At 38.6% G+C, this 20,971-nt stretch overlaps 1 protein-coding gene across 1 annotated transcript; it reads right to left on the reverse strand.

The window, feature by feature from the left end:
* Positions 1-13,370: 13,370 nt before the first annotated feature.
* LOC140892688 (protein NETWORKED 1A-like) lies at positions 13,371-20,747 on the reverse strand. Its single transcript, XM_073301682.1, has 5 exons — positions 20,447-20,747; positions 19,513-19,590; positions 19,234-19,384; positions 14,728-18,680; positions 13,371-14,619 (listed from the first exon to the last, which is right to left on the reverse strand). Exons 3-5 carry the CDS (start codon positions 19,334-19,336, stop codon positions 13,513-13,515), a joined length of 5,163 nt encoding a protein of 1,720 aa, XP_073157783.1. The 5' UTR covers positions 19,337-19,384; positions 19,513-19,590; positions 20,447-20,747; the 3' UTR covers positions 13,371-13,512.
* Positions 20,748-20,971: the final 224 nt, after the last annotated feature.

Consider the following 20,971-nt stretch of genomic DNA (forward strand, 5'->3'; position numbering starts at 1 on the left):
TCCACTAGCAAAGGGAAATGTAGATTCAACAAAAACAACATGACGAGAAACAAAAACTCGACCGGAGGAAGGTTCATGATAGAGATAGGCACTCTGCGTGAGTGAGTAGCCAAGGAAGACACAAGGAGAAGACTTTGGAGTAAGCTTATGTTGGGAGTAGGGACGAATCCAGAAACATTGCGAGGCTGACCAGCAGGAGGAATAGTAGTAGTAGTGGGCGCACATTGGAATTCAGGACAGCGCCGAGCAGAATGTCCCTGGCGGTTGCAGAGCTAGCAGCGGCCCAAATAGGGGCATGAGGGACGCGAGCCGGGGTCTGAGGGTTCGGCAAGGGCGGTGGCCAAGAATTCCAGGCATCGCCAGGACGGGAACCGGCTGGCATATGACCAGCCTGGGGCCGGCGGTTGTTGGGGCCCGAGCGATTCACAACATGAGCAGTGGCCAGAAGAGTGATCTGAGAGGCGGTGCGGGCAAGGAGATGAGCCTCATGATTAAGAAGCTTTTCATGAAGTTCCTCAAAGGAGATGGCATAGTCCCGGGCTTGAATTGCATGAGCCAATTCCTTGTAATCATCATCAAGGCCATGCATAACCTTGATAGTGAGATCCTTAATATCAAGAGGGGCGTTCATGAGTGCCAGTTCATCAGCCTTTGTTTTGATAAACTGCATGAACTCAGTGATAGATTGGGAACCTTTCACCGGATTGCGAAGTTGGGTTTTCAGTTGAGTGATGCGACCACGAGATGGTTTCCCATAGGTGTTAGCAAGCGTGGTCCAGGCATCAAAGGCGGTGCATGCGGTGGTGATGAATGGGATTAGAGATGGAGACAACGATCCAATGACGATGTTCAGAATAAGTTGGTCTTGTCGTATCCAGGCATGATAGGCAGGATTGGCGACCTGAGCATCGGAGACTGTAATGAGGCGATCAGGACATGGTTGTGAGCCATCAATAAAACCGATCAGATCATGACCAGTGAGTAGAGTCATGAACTGGAGACGCCAGGAGAGGTAATTAGAAGAGGTCAGCTTCAAGGGCGCATGAGCAACAACATTGAAGGAGACGGGAGTGTTGAGGGCAGCGGCCGTATTGGTGGTTGTAGTCATAGAGGTGGCCGGCGAAGGGAAAAGGAAAAAAAAATGGTGAAGGTTGGCGGCGGTGGCAGCTAGAAGCTAGGTTTAGTGGCGTAAGCCTTAGGCTTTGATACCATGTAGAAGCGTATGAGAAAATATATTCTGATATATTTCACCAATGAATGATACATCATATATTTATATACAACCTAAAGAGATAATGATAAAAGGAAACAAATATAAACAAATATACAAGGATATGCACAATATATGTAAAGATATATTCCAATAATACACTGTCAAAAGGAGAAATAGTCATTGAAAAGATACCTACAGAAGATAACCCTGCTGATGCATTGACCAAGGCATTGCCTTCAAACAAGTTCAAACATTGCATGGACTTGGTGAAGGCAATATGCATGAACTAGCCATTGAGACTTGATGGAAAGCAGCCAAAAATGATTTGATTCAAGGTGGAGATTGTAATACCAGTGCCTCAAATAATTTTGGGCCTTGTGAGGTTCTTTATTTGAAGTTCCCTGTGGGCCTCATTAATGGATCAAGAAAGCTCATCTAGAAAGGTAAAGTCCATTGAGGGATAAATAAGGGATGTTATCAGAAGTCGATACGATAGACAACAATCTCAACGAACATAAAACTCAAGAATCGATCCCAGCTGAAGAACTCTAAGAACTCAAAGATAGAGAAGACAAATTTAAGTAGAGAGAAATATATCAAACGAGGAAGAAATCTCAGGATAGAAATTTGCTTACTCATTTGTATTCTATCTAGAATCATTGGTGCATGTTTCTGTGTAAAACTTGAGGGGTATTGTTCTTGATCATTCAATAAAATCGGTGGCTTTCTCTCCCGTGGATGTAGGTCTGAAAAGGCTGAACCACGTAAATCTTCTTGTGTTCGTGTTTGTTAATGCTTTGGTGATTGATTTAATTACTTAGTTGAATTGATTGGTGATCGATTTAATTGGGTGGTTTGAATAAGTGTTGAAGTGTGTTCTGAAATCTGAGATTAACGGAAGTGTATTGTTTTGGTTGATTCAATATTGAAAAATCTTCTTTGATTGAATAACAAAATCACTTTGAGTTGTATCTCCTTCGAGATATATGTTCTAGTAGGGTCCATAAGCCATATATTTTCGATATAAGGTTGGGCATCGGGAGATACTACGATGGCGAGGACTGATACTATGGTGTCAAAAATTCCTGAATTCCATGATCTGGACGAGTGTGTGAGATACCCGTTAAATTTGACCCTAGATGGTACTAATCACTCATGACGCCTAGAGCATGATCTTCCTTGTTGACCCAAATATTCAGTACATGTCATTATGCATGCACGCATAGGTTTGTATATTCATACATTATTTACTTGGCGTTAGCGCTGTTGGAACACGGTCGTTCTCCGGATCGAAAAAGAAAGTGATACCCGGTGCAGCGGAAGTTTTAAATTTTTATATGGAACGATTCCATATGGGTATCAAATTTCTACGATTAAAATTGATAATATAAAATTTAAACAATATAAATTTTACCTTAAAATCTCGAAACGAGATTATGGACACCAACAGATTAAACTGCTCTTGTTGTATATCCCAGGAACTGATGAACGAACAATTCTTCAATCAGGTCCACGAACAGAAGTTTAATCCCTCTGATAGACTGCACTAGAAAGTCTATCAGAAGTTTCTGCGAAGAGATAGAACAGATATGATCTGCTAATTCAGACTGCAAATTCGAAATTCGCAGACTGAAAATTCTCTAAGACAGAGAGAGGGGGCGGCCAAAATTCCTAGACTGGAGGCTAGGGTTTTCGAAAATCTGAGTGTAAGTTGTGTGTAATTTCTGTACTGCAATAACTTATTTATAATGTGGGCTGCTAACAGCTTAGGGCCCATTAGTCCTAAGTTCAAGCCTGACAAGCAAAGCCCGCATGTTCAGAAATTAATATAAAATTCATCATGACTCAGATTGATAAACCAATTTCACCAATGTGCACAGAAACCATTTCTGCATCTTTTAAAGTCAAGATAAATTTTCTGAATCCGAATTCAGTGGTTTCCAAAAATGTCCATCACTATGTCATTTTAGGAAATCTTACTCTCTCTACTCTTAAATAAGAAGTCCCACTTCTTTATTCACTAAATTTAACTCTTTAAATTTAATTATCTCAACGGGGATTAAAAATCCATTACTTGTGTGACCCTCAATGGTTCAGGGATACAGCTAGCCATGGGATCACAACTCATTGTGACTCGGAACAACAATTTCCGACTTGCCCATCGAATCATGGTAAGAGCGCCTAGCAACATCGCCCCATAATTCCCTAGGTATCACTGATAGTGCCTGCAAGAACCAATAGATTTTGGTTCGCGTACAGTACGGTCCCTTCATCCATATATCCCGATCGAATCAACAACCATTGGTAAATCGAGAGTCGTTCGAGATTCGATAACTATGCAATTCATCTTGAAGATCAAATAGTGACATCGCATGTGCTACTAAGAAACCATTTCTTAAAACACATCATGTACTCTGGCCAGAGATTCGTCACACTAATATCTCCTCAGATTGCATAGGATATCCACACTCGCAAGTATGTGGTGAATCCTTGACAACAAAGCATCGACTCCTATATGTGTCGTAATTGTACCCAATCCCGACACCTGATGACCCCAATAGAGTCGGTAAACGAGTCAAAGTACAGTACTAGCATATAGAGTCTCAATGATGTTTCAAGTAGTAAGGACAAATGGTGTACAACCAAAACCGCGGACTTTATCCACTCGATAAGTGATAACCACTTGGAAAGTCCGGATAGGGTAGTTCGATCATTCATCGTATGAATATCCATTTGCATGCTTTGAACATCTCTATGTTCCATACCAATGAAACGTGGTACTCGGCATCGCAAATGCTAGTCTCAATCTCGAGCGATCCTTATCCTTATTAACGGACGGCTCAATCGACTAGGAACTGTTTAGAATATACAGTGACTATAAGATGTGTTTCATGATAGCCATCCCTATGTGCCACCACATCTTACATACACTATAGTATATTCAAGGTCTTCATCTAAACATCTTATAGTATGTCACAACATAATAATATGATAAAAGATAAAGTAAATTCCATTATAAAAGTGTAAATTATATTAAACAAAAGATTGTTTATACATAGAGTCATAAAAGTCCTTAGCCACAAGTTGGCTCACCGGGCACCCACTCTTTCAATCTCCCACTTGCCCTAAAGCCAACTAGTCATACTACGTAGTCCCATTGCTTTGCGATGTTTGTCAAATAATGGTCCTGGCAAGGGCTTAGTAAGTGGATCAGCGATATTGTCTGCAGAGGCCACTCTCTCGACAGTGATGTCTCCTCTTTCCACGATCTCCCGGATGATGTGGTATTTCCTCAGTACGTGTTTGGATCTTTGATGAGACCTTGGTTCCTTTGCCTGAGCAACGGCACCCGTGTTGTCACAGTACACCGGGACTGGACCAACAGTTTCAGGAATGACGCCCAACTCTTGGACGAAATTCCTCATCCAAACGGCATCTTTAGCAGCAGCTGATGCCGCAATGTATTCTGCCTCAGTGGTGGAATCCGATGTGGTGTCCTGCTTGGAACTCTTCCAAGAGACAGCACCACCATTGAGCATGAACACAAATCCAGAGGTTGACTTCGAGTCATCCACGTCACTTTGGAAGCTAGAGTCGGTATAGCCTTCCAATTTCAGTTCTCTTCCTCCATAAACCATGAATACATTCTTAGTTCTTCTCAAGTACTTAAGAATATCCTTCACGGCTTTCCAATGCATTTGACCGGGATTGGCTTGATATCTGCTCATGACACTCAGAGCAAATGCCACATCCGGTCTGGTGGATATCATCCCATACATGATACTCCCTATGGCTGACGCATATGGTATGTGTGTCATTTTCTCTATCTCTTCGTCAGTCTTGGGACACAAAGACTTGGATAGAGAGACTCCATGACACATAGGTAGATGTCCTCTCTTGGACTCATCCATTGAAAACCTTTTCAATATAGTGTCGATGTAGGTAGCTTGAGTAAGTCCTATCATTCTCTTAGATCTATCTCTATAGATCTGTATCCCTAGAATATAGGACGCCTCACCCAAATCCTTCATCGAGAATCTACCTGATAACCATATCTTTGTTGACTGCAACATCCCTACATCATTCCCAATGAGTAAGATGTCATCAACATAAAATACTAAGAATGTCACAGCATCCTTAACTACTTTCTTGTACACGCACGGTTCCTCCGGGTTCTTGATGAAACCAAAAATCCTTTATTGTTTCATCAAATTTTTGGTTCCAACTTCTTGATGCTTGTTTGAGACCATAGATCGATCTCTGAAGCTTGCATACCTTATGCTCGCTTCCCACGGATGTGAATCCCTTGGGCTGCATCATATAGATTTCTTCCTTAAGAAATGCAGTCTTCACATCCATTAAGAAATGCAGTCTTCACATCCATTTGCCATATCTCATAGTCATACCATGCTGCTATGGCAATAAGAATTCTTATGGACTTGAACATTGCGACTGGTGAAAAAGTTTCATCATAGTCAACTCCTTGTCTTTGAGTATAACCTTTTGCCACCAATCGTGCCTTGTAGGTCAGTACCTTTTCATCAGGCCCAAGTTTTCTCTTATAGATCCATTTACACCCTATTGGAACAATTCCATCGGGAGGATCTACTAAAGTCCAAACTTGGTTTGTATGCATCGAATCTATTTCCGACTGCATAGCTTCAAGCCATAAATTCGAATCTGCATCAGAAATTGCTTCCTTGAAATTTCTTGGATCACATCCAATGTCGGGTTCACTTTGATCCCCTTCAAGAAGAAAACCATATCTAATAGGAGGCCTAGAAGTCCTCTCGGATCTTTTAGTAATAGGCGTGTCAATCAATGGTTCCTGAGGTGTAGGATCATTATTTTGTATCTTGGGTTCTTCTCGAATTTCTTCGAGTTCCATCATCTTGCCTTTCTTATCCAATAAGAACTCCTTCTCCAAGAAGGTGGCATTCCTTGAAACAAACACTTTTGTTTCAGTAGGATGATAAAAATAATATCCGATTGAATTCTTTGGATACCCTACAAAATAACATAAGGTGGATCGACTATCCAACTTATCTCCCACTGTCTGCTTCACGTAAGCAGGACATCCCCAAATCCTCAAGTACGAATACTTAGGAGCTTTGCCATTCCATAACTCGTATGGTGTTTTATTCATTGCTTTAGTATGAACGTTGTTCAACAACAATACCACCGTTTCAAGAGCATAGCCCCAAAACTAAGGTGGGAGCTCAGTGAAGCTCATCATGGATCGAACCATGTCCAACAAAGTTCGATTGCGACGCTCCGAAACACCATTAAGCTAAGGTGTCATAGGAGGAGTCCACTGAGAGAGAATCTCATTCTCTTTTAGATAGCTCAAAAACTCGGTACTCAAGTATTCTCCACCTCGATCTGATCGAAGTGCTTTAATCCTCTTACCTAGTTTGTTTTCTACTTCAGCCTTGAATTCTTTGAACTTTTCAAATGATTCAGACTTATATTTCATCAAATATAAGTACACATACCTAGAATAATCATCAGTAAAGGTAATGAAGTAGGTGTGACCAAATTTTGTACCAATACTAAATGGTCCGCAAAAATTCTTATGGATCAAATCCAATAGATTTTGACTACGCTTAGGTTTTCCTTTGAAAGGAGATTTAGTCATTTTTCCTTTCAGGCAGGACTCACAAGTAGATAGAGAGTTAATATCAGACATATCAAACATGCCCTCTCTCACTAGCTTGTTCATCCTCCTTGATGAAATATGACCTAGCCTAGCATGCCAAAGGTTTGCCGGGTTTTGACTATCGATTTTCCTTTTGTTCGTTGTTACCGGTTTATCAACATAATTTATTGGAACGTCTTTTAATTTTAAGTTATATAGATCGTTTTCAAGTTGTCCATTTCCAATCAAACATTCATTCTTGTAAATATTGCAAATCCCATTCACAAAATTGCAAGAAAAACCATCTCTATCAAGCATAGAAACAGAAATAATGTTTTTAATCAAGTCTGGAACAAATAAAACATCTCTCAAAAGTAACTTAAAATCGTTCTGCAAAATTAAATAAATGTCTCCCACAGCTTTGGCTTCAACTCTAGAACCATTTCCGAGCCTCAGCTGGGTCTCACCCATTCTAAGCTTGCGACTTCTTGTCATCACCTGCAAATCATTGCAAATGTGAGATCCACATCCGGTATCCAATACCCAAGAAGTAGTATTAAGTGAAACATTTATTTCAATATAAAACATACCCTTCGCAGTTCGCAACTGCTCTAGATATTCCTTGCAGTTACGTTTCCAATGACCGGGTTTCTTGCAGTGATGGCAAACATCCTTGGACTTTTCCATGTTTGAAGCCTTTGTCTTGTTCTTCTTCTCGGGTCCGGTTTTCATGGATGGGGCAGAATGTTTCTTACCCTTTGTACTTGGCCCCTTCTTAGCAGAAGAAGAGGAGCCCACCAAGAGAACCGGTTTATCCTTCTTTAAAGTGGCTTCATAAGTTACAAGCATATTGACCATCTCTTCAAGGGAGGCCTCTATCTTGTTCATATTGAAATTCACCACAAAACCGTCAAACGATGAAGGAAGAGAGAGAAGTAATAAGTCCACATTGAGTTCATGCTCCAATACCAAATCAAGCGTTACCAACTTCTGAATGAGCCAAATCATGCGTACGCCATGATCACGGACCAAAGTCCCTTCACGCATGTGACACGTCATTAACTCTTTTACAGTAGCGAAACTTTCAGCTCTCGATTGAGCCCCAAAAAGTTCCTTGAGTTGTACGTGAATGTCAGCAGCATTCACGGTATCCTCAAATCGCCTCTGGAGTTCATCAGACATCGAAGCTTGCATATAGCATTTGGCCTTGATATCATGGTCCCACCATTTATCAAGTTTGGCCAACTCTTCCGAACTTATATCAGCTGGTGCTTCCTTCGGAGGAGATTTTTCTAACACGTAGAACATCTTCTCCGAGGTCAAGACAATCTTCAACTTACGGAACCATTCCGTATAGTTTGCGCCAGTCAGTTTATTTTGTTCGAGAATAGAGAATAGTGGATTGCGCGAATTCATCTTAATGAAATACTGAAAAGAAACAGACAATAATCAGTGATTTTTTAATTAATTTACTAAGACATAAAATAGGCGAAATATATTTTATGAATCTCACTCCCACTATTTTAACGATTTCACTACCCTCTAGTGAAAACGAGAAACATTTTCTTTAGTGGGAACATGGAGTCCAATTGACAAACTATAGTCCCGAATAATATCAGCCAACCATAATTTTCAAAAGGTAGAGCCCAATTGCTTCCAAAGCAACCTCCATGTTTTTACCTCATGTCCAATAAGAGCCCAATAATATGACGCCGTTTATTGTGACATGTCAAGATGACCCATCAATATTAAGTTGTGATGGACGGTCGCCATGTGGATCCCCCAATAATATGAGCCGATCCATGGGAGTTCCACCCAACTTACAACATGTGTCGATCCAATGTACAGCTTTCCGACGAACGGGCCCCCCCAATAATATGAGCCGGACCGTATCCGCGGGTAGCATCTCATACATTGATCGTTGATGGAAGGTAGGAACATTTAAACAAATTTAAATTTCCTTTATTTATCTTGATATCAATTTTAAATCATATTTAAAATGAGGGATTTTAATTTTGAAAATTTGTCTCATCATTTAAAATTTGTATGCTTGCGGGATTCATACAATTTAGTCTAAACATGCATACAACGATAATATCATATATTATATTTTAGGATGATCGATTCCATTACTAATCGACCCGTGGTTGCCAATCACGAGTCTAAGTCCAATCCTAGGTGATATGCAAGTATGCAATGCAATCCTATTATATAGTGCTTCCAATTTACATTTCTTCAGTCTTTATCATTGCTTGCTGGTCCCACCTCCATCTTCAAAAACTCCCACTATTTCTAGTGAATTTACAATAAATTACTATGACAAATAAAGGGATACATTGTAGGGGTGGGAACGTGCCATAAACCAGGCCCACTTTTATTACAAATTATAAAATCAAATTTGGGCCATAAATCAGGCCCATTAATAAAACCCAACAATCAATAATAAAGTCAAATGTAAACAACCTAACATACACCTATAATATTGGTCATGGCAATCGATCATCCTTATCCAATAATATTTAATTCAAAAATTAATTTATTGGATATCATGCAATGGCAATAAATATAAATAGATAAAATCATATTTCATACATAAAATCTTATTTTATATATAAAATCATATTTTATCTAGTTTATCCATAAAATCATATTTTACATATAAAATCCAATTTTATACATAAAATCATATTTTATTATCAATTGTACCAAAATTAATAATTAAAGATTTAATTTATGGGATTAAATTTACAAATTTCCAAAATTCAAAATTTATCCAAAAATTAATTTTCTTAAAAATTTTGGGCTCAAACAATTTTGACCCATTGCCTCGTGGACCAACTAAAACAATTTTCAATCGGGCCAAAAACTGGACCCAAAACCATTTTGGGCTAGAATTCATAATTCACGAAAAAATTTAATTTTTAATAAAAAAAAAAATTTTCTGGGCAGCCCGGGACAATCCCGGGCTGCCCGCCCGTCGCTGGGCTGGACTCGTCCAGCCCAGCCGCTGGGCCGCTCCATGCGGCCCAGCTGCGTGGGCTAGGGCAACGCTTGCCCTAGCTCGCGCAGGGCTGCACGCGGCGATGCCCGCTGCCTTCGGGCAGCGGGCAGCCCCGAAAATATATTTTTTTTTTCTTTTCCGTTTTATTTTTCTGAAAAATCGAGGCTTTGTACAATCGATAAAATTTTAATCGTAAAATCCGAGAACAGCCTGGCTCTGATACCACTGTTGGAACACGATCGTTCTCCGAATCGAAAAAGAAAGTGATACCCGGTGCAGCGGAAGTTTTAAATTTTTATATGGAACGATTCCATATGGGTATCAAATTCCTACGATTAAAATTGATAATATAAAATTTAAACAATATAAATTTTACCTTAAAATCTCGAAACGAGATTATGGACACCAACAGATTAAACTGCTCTTGTTGTATATCCCAGGAACTGATGAACGAACAATTCTTCAATCAGGTCCACGAACAGAAATTTAATCCCTCTGATAGACTACACTAGAAAGTCTATCAGAAGTTTCTGCGAAGAGATAGAACATATATGATCTGCTAATTCAGACTGCAAATTCGAAATTCGCAGACTGAAAATTCTCTAAGACAGAGAGAGGGGGGCGGCCGAAATTCCTAGACTGGAGGCTAGGATTTTTGAAAATCTGAGTGTAAGTTGTGTGTAATTTCTGTACTGCAATAACTTATTTATAATGTGGGCTGCTAACAGCTTAGGGCCCATTAGTCCTAAGTTCAAGTCTGACAAGCAAAGCCCGCATGTTCAGAAATTAATATAAAATTCATCATGACTCAGATTGATAAACCAATTTCACCAATGTGGACAGAAACCATTTCTGCATCTTTTAAAGTCAAGATAAATTTTCTGAATCCGAATTCAGTGGTTTCCAAAAATGTCCATCACTATGTCATTTTAGGAAATTTTACTCCCTCTACTCTTAAATAAGAAGTCCCACTTCTTTATTCACTAAATTTAACTCTTTAAATTTAATTATCTCAACGGAGATTAAAAATCCATTACTTGTGTGACCCTCAATGGTTCAGGGATACAGCTAGCCGTGGGCTCACAACTCCTTGTGACTCGGAACAACAATTTCCGACTTGCCCATCGAATCATGGTAAGAGCGCCTAGCAACATCGCCCCATGATTCCCTAGGTATCACTGATAGTGCCTGCAAGAACCAATAGATTTTGGTTCGCGTACAGTACGGTCCCTTCATCCATATATCCCGATCGAATCAACAATCATTGGTAAATCGAGAGTCGTTCGAGATTCGATAACTATGCAATTCATCTTGAAGATCAAATAGTGACATCGCATGTGCTACTAAGAAACCATTTCTTAAAACACATCATGTACTCTGGCCAGAGATTCGTCACACTAATATCTCCTCAGATTGCATAGGATATCCATACTCGCAAGTATGTGGTGAATCCTTGACAACAAAGCATCGACTCCTATATGTGTCGTAATTGTACCCAATCCCGACACCTGATGACCCCAATAGAGTCGGTAAACGAGTCAAAGTACAGTACTAGCATATAGAGTCTCAATGATGTTTCAAGTAGTAAGGACAAATGGTGTACAACCAAAACCGCGGACTTTATCCACTCGATAAGTGATAACCACTTGGAAAGTCCGGATAGGGTAGTTCGATCATTCATCATATGAATATCCATTTGCATGCTTTGAACATCTCTATGTTCCATACCAATGAAACGTGGTACTCGGCATCGCAAATGCTAGTCTCAATCTCGAGCGATCCTTATCCTTATTAACGGACGGCTCAATCGACTAGGAACTGTTTAGAATATACAGTGACTATAAGATGTGTTTCATGATAGCCATCCCTATGTGCCACCACATCTTACATACACTATAGTATATTCAAGGTCTTCATCTAAACATCTTATAGTATGTCACAACATAATAATATGATAAAAGATAAAGTAAATGCCATTATAAAAATGTAAATTATATTAAACAAAAGATTGTTTATACATAGAGTCATAAAAGCCCTTAGCCACAAGTTGGCTCACCGGGCACCCACTCTTTCAAGCGCTCATATCTTTGCTATAAATTTGGACACCTCATTCGACAGGGCAGTTTGCAGGTTTCTAAATGGACACGGGACATGTTTAGTGATGGGTCTGTGACCAGAGCGTAGGAGCAGAGGTTATCATTGGTTTAGTTTAATATTATTCATGTTCTCTATCTTATTCGACGTGGTTGTAAAACAAATTTTTTAATTTAGTCGCTAATCACCGTGTTTTCTTGTAGTTATAAGTGGCATGCGTTTTAAGAGACAAAATGATTCCATCGACACCTCCAAGTTACCGCAGAATCTCCTGATCCTTATAATTCTTAGTTAGCTGCATTAGTTTTTCGGAGAGGCTGTCTGTTGGCATATCAACCCCCCTGAAAGATGAGAGGTGGCTAATACTACTTTAAGGGGCGTTTCCAGCATCCGTGATGACGAAAATCGCAATTCGCAAAGATGAAAATTTTTGCACGTTCCAAAACTTGAAGCAGATGAAAACCAGTTGTTTTTTTACTTCATTTTCCAAAGCAACATATATAGCCCCAAGAACAATTTTAAGCACCACATAATATTATAAAATGCTGTGGAAAATTTCCTCCAAGCACAATTCAGCAGATTATTTTTCACGCTTCTTTGAACTAACACAGTGTCATCTTTGAGATAAAAAGATTTATTGGTTGATCCATCAGTGTGAATGCTTAGATCTTGTATATTTAATCGTCTTATTATGTAAATCTTGGGTTTTTTATGTTTACACGAAACTCATCGTGATTGTGAAGAAGTTAAAGGTTGTACATTATAGAGCTTTCCTAACTAATTGCTTTATTCTAATTAATAATAATTTTAACATACGTACTTAATGATAATAATAAATCCATCAACTATAAAAACCGAAAATTTAATCCGTCACTATATTTAAATTAGCGATGGATCAAATAAACGACGGATCTGCGGTAACGTCGATCCAGATATACATGTTTTGGAGGTCTCTGGTAGAAGGAGCTCAAGTTCCACAAGCTCTTTCTTTTATTTATGGCCATCAGTTATTGACATATGACAAATTTATAATTTATCATCTTATTACTCAAACCAAACTTGACAAAAAAACAAGAGAAATTAAGGTAGTCCAAAAAAAGAAAGGTGAAAATGTATATATTTGGCGGATTCATAGTTACTTTATAACAAGTTATAAGTATTGGGATATGATATAAATACTCAACTTAAGATATATCCAACTTCCATAAGGTAGAGAAAGTTCAGTACTGTTCATTAAGAGCCAGTTCTGTAAAATTTACTTCCAATTCAAATCAGGTTTAAACATGATGATTATGGTGAAAATTTGACGAAAAAGAATTTGATATCCAGATTTTTATCTTGTCATTAGAGATTTGTGAGTAATTTAAAAACTAAGGGTCCAATGATATCTTGTCTTCTTCATTCCGAAAATTCGGCAGGGAGCATCAAAGACATTATTAAAGGCTTGCTTGAATTATATAGAATCTAGTTCTTACAGTTCCTCTACACTAAAGAAATCAGTTTTATACAGCTAAAAATTCAAACACCAGATCCTAACACACAAATTACAATATCGATGAATCCAAATTACAAGCTTCTCCCATTAATGCTATTTGACGGCTTTAAACATCCACAGAGAGGACTCTTCTTACGCTTCATGCTCATCTTCCTTCCATTGTACATGAAGTCCCGCAGGATCACCGTCTTGCTCTTGAAGAACTTGCTTCTCCCCTTGTTTTTCTTCTCATCCTCCAATTTCAGTAAAATATATTGGATTTTCTGAAGCTCTAGTTGCAACCGGTCAATCTTCTCGGAACCTTTTCGGGCCTGCTCTGTGATCTTTGTTCTCTGCATCATCTTGGATCCGTTTGGTGATGAAACCTCATCCTGACAAGGGATTTCTTCGACATTTTCTGCCATTAGCAGGTTCGACTCCATTAAGTGTAAAACAGTTTCCTCAGCCTCAAGCAACTGTTCTTGAATTGTTTTGAAATCAACGTTCTTGGCCTTTCTGCTGTGTTGATTCATCGCCAATTTGGTTCTCAAGTTCTGCACTGTTGTCTGAAGAATCTCGAGTTTATAGGCATTCGAGGCGAGTCTATCGTGGATTGTTCTGTCGTTCACTTCTGGAAAGAATGCCCGATTTCTTGCTGAGACCTGCAACTTATCCACTCCTAACTCTTTCTCCACATCCGAGTCGGTGAAGGGAGTATCAGTTTTATGCTTTCCATTTTCAGAATTATTGAAAACTTTATCCTTCGCCACCATCTGATAAGACACTTTAAGCGACCCTCCGGTTGTTTGAGCTCTCTTCCCATTTTCAGAAGTTTCAGAAAGCTCAAGAACCTGATCATCTGCCCCAGAATCACCCCTTTTTGCATGGGGAACTTGGTCTTCAGGAATATCTTTCATTAGCATTCCATTCCAAACTTTAGCGGCTTTATTTTTTATCTTCTGCAACTTGCGTTTATCTCGACCAAAGAAACGACGGCGTTTCAAGTCCTCGATCTCTTTCACAGGAACTTCTTGTTTGGTATCAGAGACTGATCTTCCCTGAAAAACGGGATTTTTCGTTTCCTCCATCAACTTTCTAACTGTTTTTATTCTTCCCTGCAAGTTCCTCAAGCCAAGGAGGGAGTCAACATGAGTTTTCTTCGAGATATTTCTTCTGGGATGAGCAGCAACTTCCAGAAACTGCAAAAGATGCAGAAACTAAACATAATGACGAGGGTTTCGAAAGATATTTATAAACTTCGAAGACAAAAAATTATGAGTTGAAGAAACTTAAATGATGGGCATTACCTCTGGCTCTTCATTTAGTGTGGCGTTAAGCTTTGAATGAAGATGTGCATTGTCTTCAAGAAATGCTATATCATCTTTTAGAGAAGCAATGATCGGACCATATGCATGTAACTCGGATTTTAACCCCCCGATTTCACTCTCCATCAAAAAAATCTTCCCTTTCATCTGTTCATTCTCAAAGGTTTTTGCTGCACTTTCACTCTCTAAACTTCGACACGCCCCAGTAAGTTCCTGGACTTTATTTTGAAACATAACTTCATGAATAGAACAGACTTGAAGGTCAAAATAAAATGCCGAAGCTTCAGCCTCCCAGAGTTCAAACTCATCCTGGATTTCAGACTCTAAGTCTGTATCAACAGACTTGAGGCTCTCAATCTCCTTTTTTTGAACAATACTATTCTCAGATAGTTGGAGTATGCCCTTTTCTCGATCTTGTCTTGTCTGCAGTGATCCTTGGATATCAGATTTCAATTTTTCCACCATTTTGCACAGGGTCAAGTTCAAATTTTCAGCAGTTTCAAGCTTCGCTTCGGTATCCAAGAGCTTAGCTTCTGTTTTAATCAAACTTTCTTTACCATTTGTCATATCCCTCTTCATCTGAACATTGTATTCTCTGATCCCTTGAATCTCCCTTTCCAAATTCTGGACAGCACCAGTAAGTTCCAAATTTACCGCCTTTTGCAACTCCAGCTGCCCTCTCAATATACTCATTTCCTTTTCAAGGGTACAGTTGGCCTCATTCTGTTTGTTCAGATCTTCAAGAATTGTCTTTAATTCCATCATTTTCGCTGCCCCAAAGCTCCGTAGAATTGCAGATTTATTAACGGTGGTCAAGAAATCCAGGACAGCAGCATCATTTTGCTGATCTGTGTGCCATTTTTCCTCCTTTAAATCAGAAAATTTCGACCACAAAGACATGTTTTCTTCTGTCACTCGAGCATATGTTTCTTGTAACGTGCTGTAAGATTGTTGCAAATCAGCCTGCTTGACACAAAGACTTGCCAATTCAGCCTCAAGTTTAGCAGCATGCTGATGGCCCTCACTCAAATCCAATTTCAATTGTTTGTTCATCTTGAGAATTTTGTCCTTCTCAAATTCATGCATGGTATGATTCTTAAGCATGAATTTCAACTCATTCTCAAAATATATCTTCTGTGACTCAATTTCCATGCCTTTGGATTCCAACTGTTCGAGTACAGTAACGAGGACAGCGTTCTCAACCAAGAGCTGCTGCTTATCATCCTCATATTTGGAGATGGAACATTTCATATCTTCGATATTTCCCAGGATTTGATGCACGAAAGTTTGCTCGTTTACAATCTTTCCATCAAGAACACAATCCGCGCCAGTTTCGAGGGCCCTAAAAACTTGATATATATCCAACCTTAATCTTTCGATTTCATCCAAGAGGACCTCAGTTTCCACCTGCTGCTCAAGGCTTTCACTCTCCAGCTCTGAGATCACTTTCTCTGCTAATTTGGAAGCCTCAACATGTTTTTGACACTCAATAACGAGCGAATAATTTTTTTCTTCCATATCTTTAATAAATTTCTGCAAAATGGATATCTCAAACTGCGATTTTAGAGCTTTTTCCAGTTCCTCTGCGTATTCGTTCTTCTTCCATTCATTTTCTTCTTTCAGGAGATGAATCTGGTTTTGTAGTCCAGCGAACGAGGTCTCGCTTTGAATCTGGGTGCTTACTCGCTCTTGCTTCTCCATGCCCAGGGACACTTTGAGTTCTTGCACCTGATAGTTTACATCTTTCTTCTCTTTTTCTAAGTCCACATATTCTTCTTCCAACTTGACAAATTTGCTCTCCAGGCTTCCTAATTTCCTCTCAACATTTTCCAACTTAAGTAACAAGGTTCCCCTTTCGGTTAGAAGATAAGATCTTTCGCTTTTAAGCAGTTCACAGACCTCTTCCAAACCCTTCGATTTCTCCCTCAAACCTCCGAGTTCAACTTTTGCAGCAGATAGAGAATTCTCAAGAACAGCATTTTTCTCCAGTAGCCTATGCATAGTCTCTGTCACAGCCTGTAACTGAGAGAGAAGAGAAGCTTTCTCCATAATAATTAAGGTCTTTTCTCCATTCAAGTCCGACACAGAGCTTTCATCGACAGATTTTTTCTTTAAAAGTTCTTCCATGTTTTCCAACTTCTTCAACAACATTTCTTTCTCATTGATACCCTCGTCACAAATAAGTTTCAGCCTCATGTTCTCATCCTCCAAGTTCTTCAATGAAGCTCCAACACATGCTGGGTTCAGACCTGCTGCTTTTACTTGCTCAATTAAAGCCTCATAGCTACTATTCAATTCTTTAATTTCCTCTTTCAAAGATAGTATCTCCTGCTGAAGGGATTTACTAGAGCCCATTTGTAGTGAAACTTCCTTTTCAAGCTTCTGCTTCAACTCTTTCAGGCTGATGATTTCATTTTCCATATTCTCCATTTTGGCAATTGACAAGAAGTTTGACTGACTCAAACTTCGATTGTCATCCCTAACCTGCTGAATCTCCACTTCTAAGCCATTCTTACAGATTTCCAAGTCCTTAAGCATTTGAAGAACATTTTTTAACTCCAGTTGCAAAGATCTATTATCATCTTTAGATTGAGAATTCAAAATTTCCAGATTCTTGAGCATGGCTTCAACTTGTTGGCAATGGATGTTCTCTTCTTGCAAACGACTCTCAAGCTTCTCTAACTGCTCCTCCTTCGTTGAAAGTTCTTGATCTTTCATGGCAATCTTCTTGACCAGATTCTCTGCCTCGACTCTCAGTGATTGATTTGATGCCTCCAAAAGTATGCGATTCTCTTCAGCATTTTGGAATTTAGCATTTCCAATCAAGACTTCATTTTCAAGGTGCTTTAGATTCACTTCAGCCATAGATAAATCTTTCTCAAGCTGGTTTATTGTCTCCAAGCAGCACTTGTACTCGAGAGTCGAAGCTTCTTTCTCCTTGTTCAGCTGAGCAAGAGCCTTTTGAAGTTCCACCACTGCAGCTTCAGATCTTTTTGCATGCATGTTTAGCAGTTTGGCCTCATCTTCCATAGCAGATATTACCTTCTCTAATTCTAGTATTTTTACAACACACAGCTTGTACTGATCAACTGCAGCTGTATTTGCAATATTTAGTCTCAATATTTCATCTTTCAAAGATTGAGCTTCACTTTGTGCTTTGATTGCTCTCTCGTCAAGCCCCTTCCTATCTTCTTCGACTAGAGAAGCCATAGCCTCCAGATTCGATATCTTCTGCAAATATTCAGTATGTTTGACCAAAGCAGAAACTTTTTCAACCTCTAAATGAAGAAGGGCTTCTTTCAACGTTTGAACCTCTATTTCAGATTTGCTCGATTTGTCATCCAGCCTCAAAACATCATTTTCTGCATCATTAAGCTTTCCCTCTATATCAGATAGCCTTTTTAGGCACTGCTGATATTGTAAGAGGATCGCATCCTTTTCAACTTGCACATTAGCAAGATTCTTTTTCAAGTCTTGAATGTCACTCTCGGCTTTTTCTGCTCTTCCTGTCTCATGAAAAACCTCATCTTTAAGAATATGATTTTCATTTGACAATTTGAGCACTTCATCTCGAAGGTTCTCTTCTCTCCTACTTTCCCCTTTCGGAAATTTTCGTACTGATCCTTCACGAATATGAAGTTTATTTTCTGGTGTATGAGGTTCCACGTCTTGGGACAAAGTTTTAGAAGGCGAATCTTCAGCCAGTTCAAAAGGTAGTTCTTCAGATAAAGCCTCCGCTATGGTGCAATGAGCCTGATGAAGTTCCCCTGTCGCATGATTATATCTTTCAGCCAGTGCACGATAAGCCCGGTAGAATTCCTCGACCAATTTCATCAACTCAGGCCTTTTTTTGTAGTACATTTCAGCCCTTCGTGCAAATGAATCTGCATCTTCTTCGATGAGCTTGATCATTGATTTAACTTTGCCGTCCATATCTGTAGACAATTTATAATTTCCATTTAGTCGTCAGACAAACAAAATTAAGGGATGCCATGCAGTTGTAAAGATTTTCCCATTGTGATTAGACAAGTAACAAGTTGTTAATGGTTAATTCAGAAGAAACTCAGCATAGCTTCAGAAAGTAATATAAATGTAGAATGACATAAAGATTTCTTGAAGGCAGTTCCCCCAGGTTAGCAAACAATTTTAGCAACGATGATTTAGTTACAAAAGAGGTTTCCTATAATATTTATCCCAATATATTTTACATGGTGTTTTAAATTAACTATAAAAAAATTTAACTTTTTAAGCATGGTTTCTTATATATAGAACTTCATGGTACAATCAAGTAACCCCTGGTATAGCATTGTGTTGAATTTTTCACTATATGTTTCTATTATTTCAAAATTCACCCCGTAATGAAAATTATTTTCGAAGTGCATCAGAACAAAGAATGCAGCACGTTCAAATATCAGCTCAAAAAATTCTGTAATCATGAAACATAGTCAAAGATAGAACTAATGAGACCGCATGAGAAAGCCATATCACCTGTGAGATTTTCTTGGAGCCATTTTGAGTTTTTTGGGCTAATGTGGCTGTCCCACCACCAAGAATACAATCGCCTCGACTCAGAATGTGATAGGGTTGCCATAACTCCAGAAACAGATAGAAATACAACACTCCTTGATGTTTGTCAAACCTGGTCAAAGCAACATGATTCATGAAGCATCTTTAGCATGTCAAGAAATAAGCTTTCATATCTTGATTACTTATATATGATATGACAGATGAAACAAATTCCTCCAAGAAATAGGAATTTGATGCTACCTGCTAAATCAGAAACGGTGTTAGAAGCTTAGTAGAAGACGAAGACTGCTCGATGAAATTGTAGCGAAAAAAGGAAACCTGAACCAAAGAACACATATAGCAAATTAACTTTGATTAGGTTTCCATCCAAGAAAATAATAGCGGTAAAAGAAACTTGTGGTCGGATTGTGCAATGCATTAAAATCCACAACTTAGATCTCCCAAATATTTTACTATAGAGACACATTTACACTCGCAACTAAATGAACTTACAGAAACATAAATTAACCACAGATTTTAGGTAATTAATCAATAAAATAAAATTGAGACTCAATCCAACCATAAATTGGAAAAGGAAAAGTTTGTTGAGTCTCTATAAAGGGCCAAAAGGGGGAAAAGAAACTCAGTCAACTAATTTGTTCGTCAAAACAAACTGATCATGAAAAAAACAAAATAAACCCAGTGATAAGTCCGGCAAATACAAATTTTTATCACTAAAGAACGAGTTCATAACCCAATATTGACATTTACAGATAAAGCATCACAATAACTTTCAGATTTATTGAAATCCGAGCATATTGAATAAAGCTACTCAAAATTCACTTTTGAACACAAATTTACAAAGAACATAGCTTTTCATCGCACGGAGACTCTTCAGAAATAGAAGAAAAATGAAGAATCTTTACGGACAACTCAGGTCAACAACTTCACAAATGAACTTATCCCGACGAAGAACAATCGAACAACAATATTTACACAAAAACCCACATCATCAAAATCATCAAAAAGTTCAACAAATCCAAGAAACCACATATCAAGAAATTCAAGTAAATGGGGACTTCAAAACACTAAATCCTCAGCAAATGGGCCTTCGAAAAAACTTCAAAGAGTTCGAATTTTCAAACAGCTGGTGACAAACTAGAAAATCTCACAGCTACCCAAAGATTAAACTTACAAATTGCAAGAAAAATGGAATCTTGATCAGCAGCTGTTGTTGCGAAAGCCGCCCACAGCTCCAGCTGCTAGATTTTCACTTTCACCCCATCGCCTTTCTCTCACCTTTCTCTCACACACGAACACTGTAGTCTCCAAAAAATTCTAATCCCTCTTTATCATTGATGGGTCATTTCCACAATCGCAAGCTTTGTGTTTTTGTTTGGTACTGTGTCCGTATTACAGAATGTGATAGAAGACTGGCTTTTAGTGTGTATACCGTCGTATGGATTTGAATGTATGTGTGTGTGTACATACAGACAGCTCTTCAATAATGGTTATACTGCTAAAAATCGGGAAATTTAACGTTATGATTTCATTGATAATTGGGATTCTTTTTTTCGAAAAAGATAATTGAGATTCTGATAACGAATGTGTTCCATTTGATTTTTTTTTCAACATTTGATTATGTGTAGTAATTGTAAAATAAACATATCTCTGTTTTTTATTTTAAAAAATGCAATATATATATATATATATACATATC

The sequence above is a fragment of the Henckelia pumila genome, chromosome 1 (genome assembly GCF_033568475.1).
Source record: "Henckelia pumila isolate YLH828 chromosome 1, ASM3356847v2, whole genome shotgun sequence".
NCBI classification, from domain to species: domain Eukaryota; kingdom Viridiplantae; phylum Streptophyta; class Magnoliopsida; order Lamiales; family Gesneriaceae; genus Henckelia; species Henckelia pumila.

Coding starts and splice junctions, on each gene's coding strand:
- LOC140892688 (XM_073301682.1), bottom strand. CDS start 19,336: ATGGCAACCCTATCACATTCTGAGTCGAGGCGATTGTATTCTTGGTGG. Junction 18,681..19,233: donor GCTCCAAGAAAATCTCACAG/GTGATATGGCTT, acceptor AATTGTCTACAG/ATATGGACGGCAAAGTTAAA. Junction 14,620..14,727: donor CACTAAATGAAGAGCCAGAG/GTAATGCCCATC, acceptor CATCTTTTGCAG/TTTCTGGAAGTTGCTGCTCA.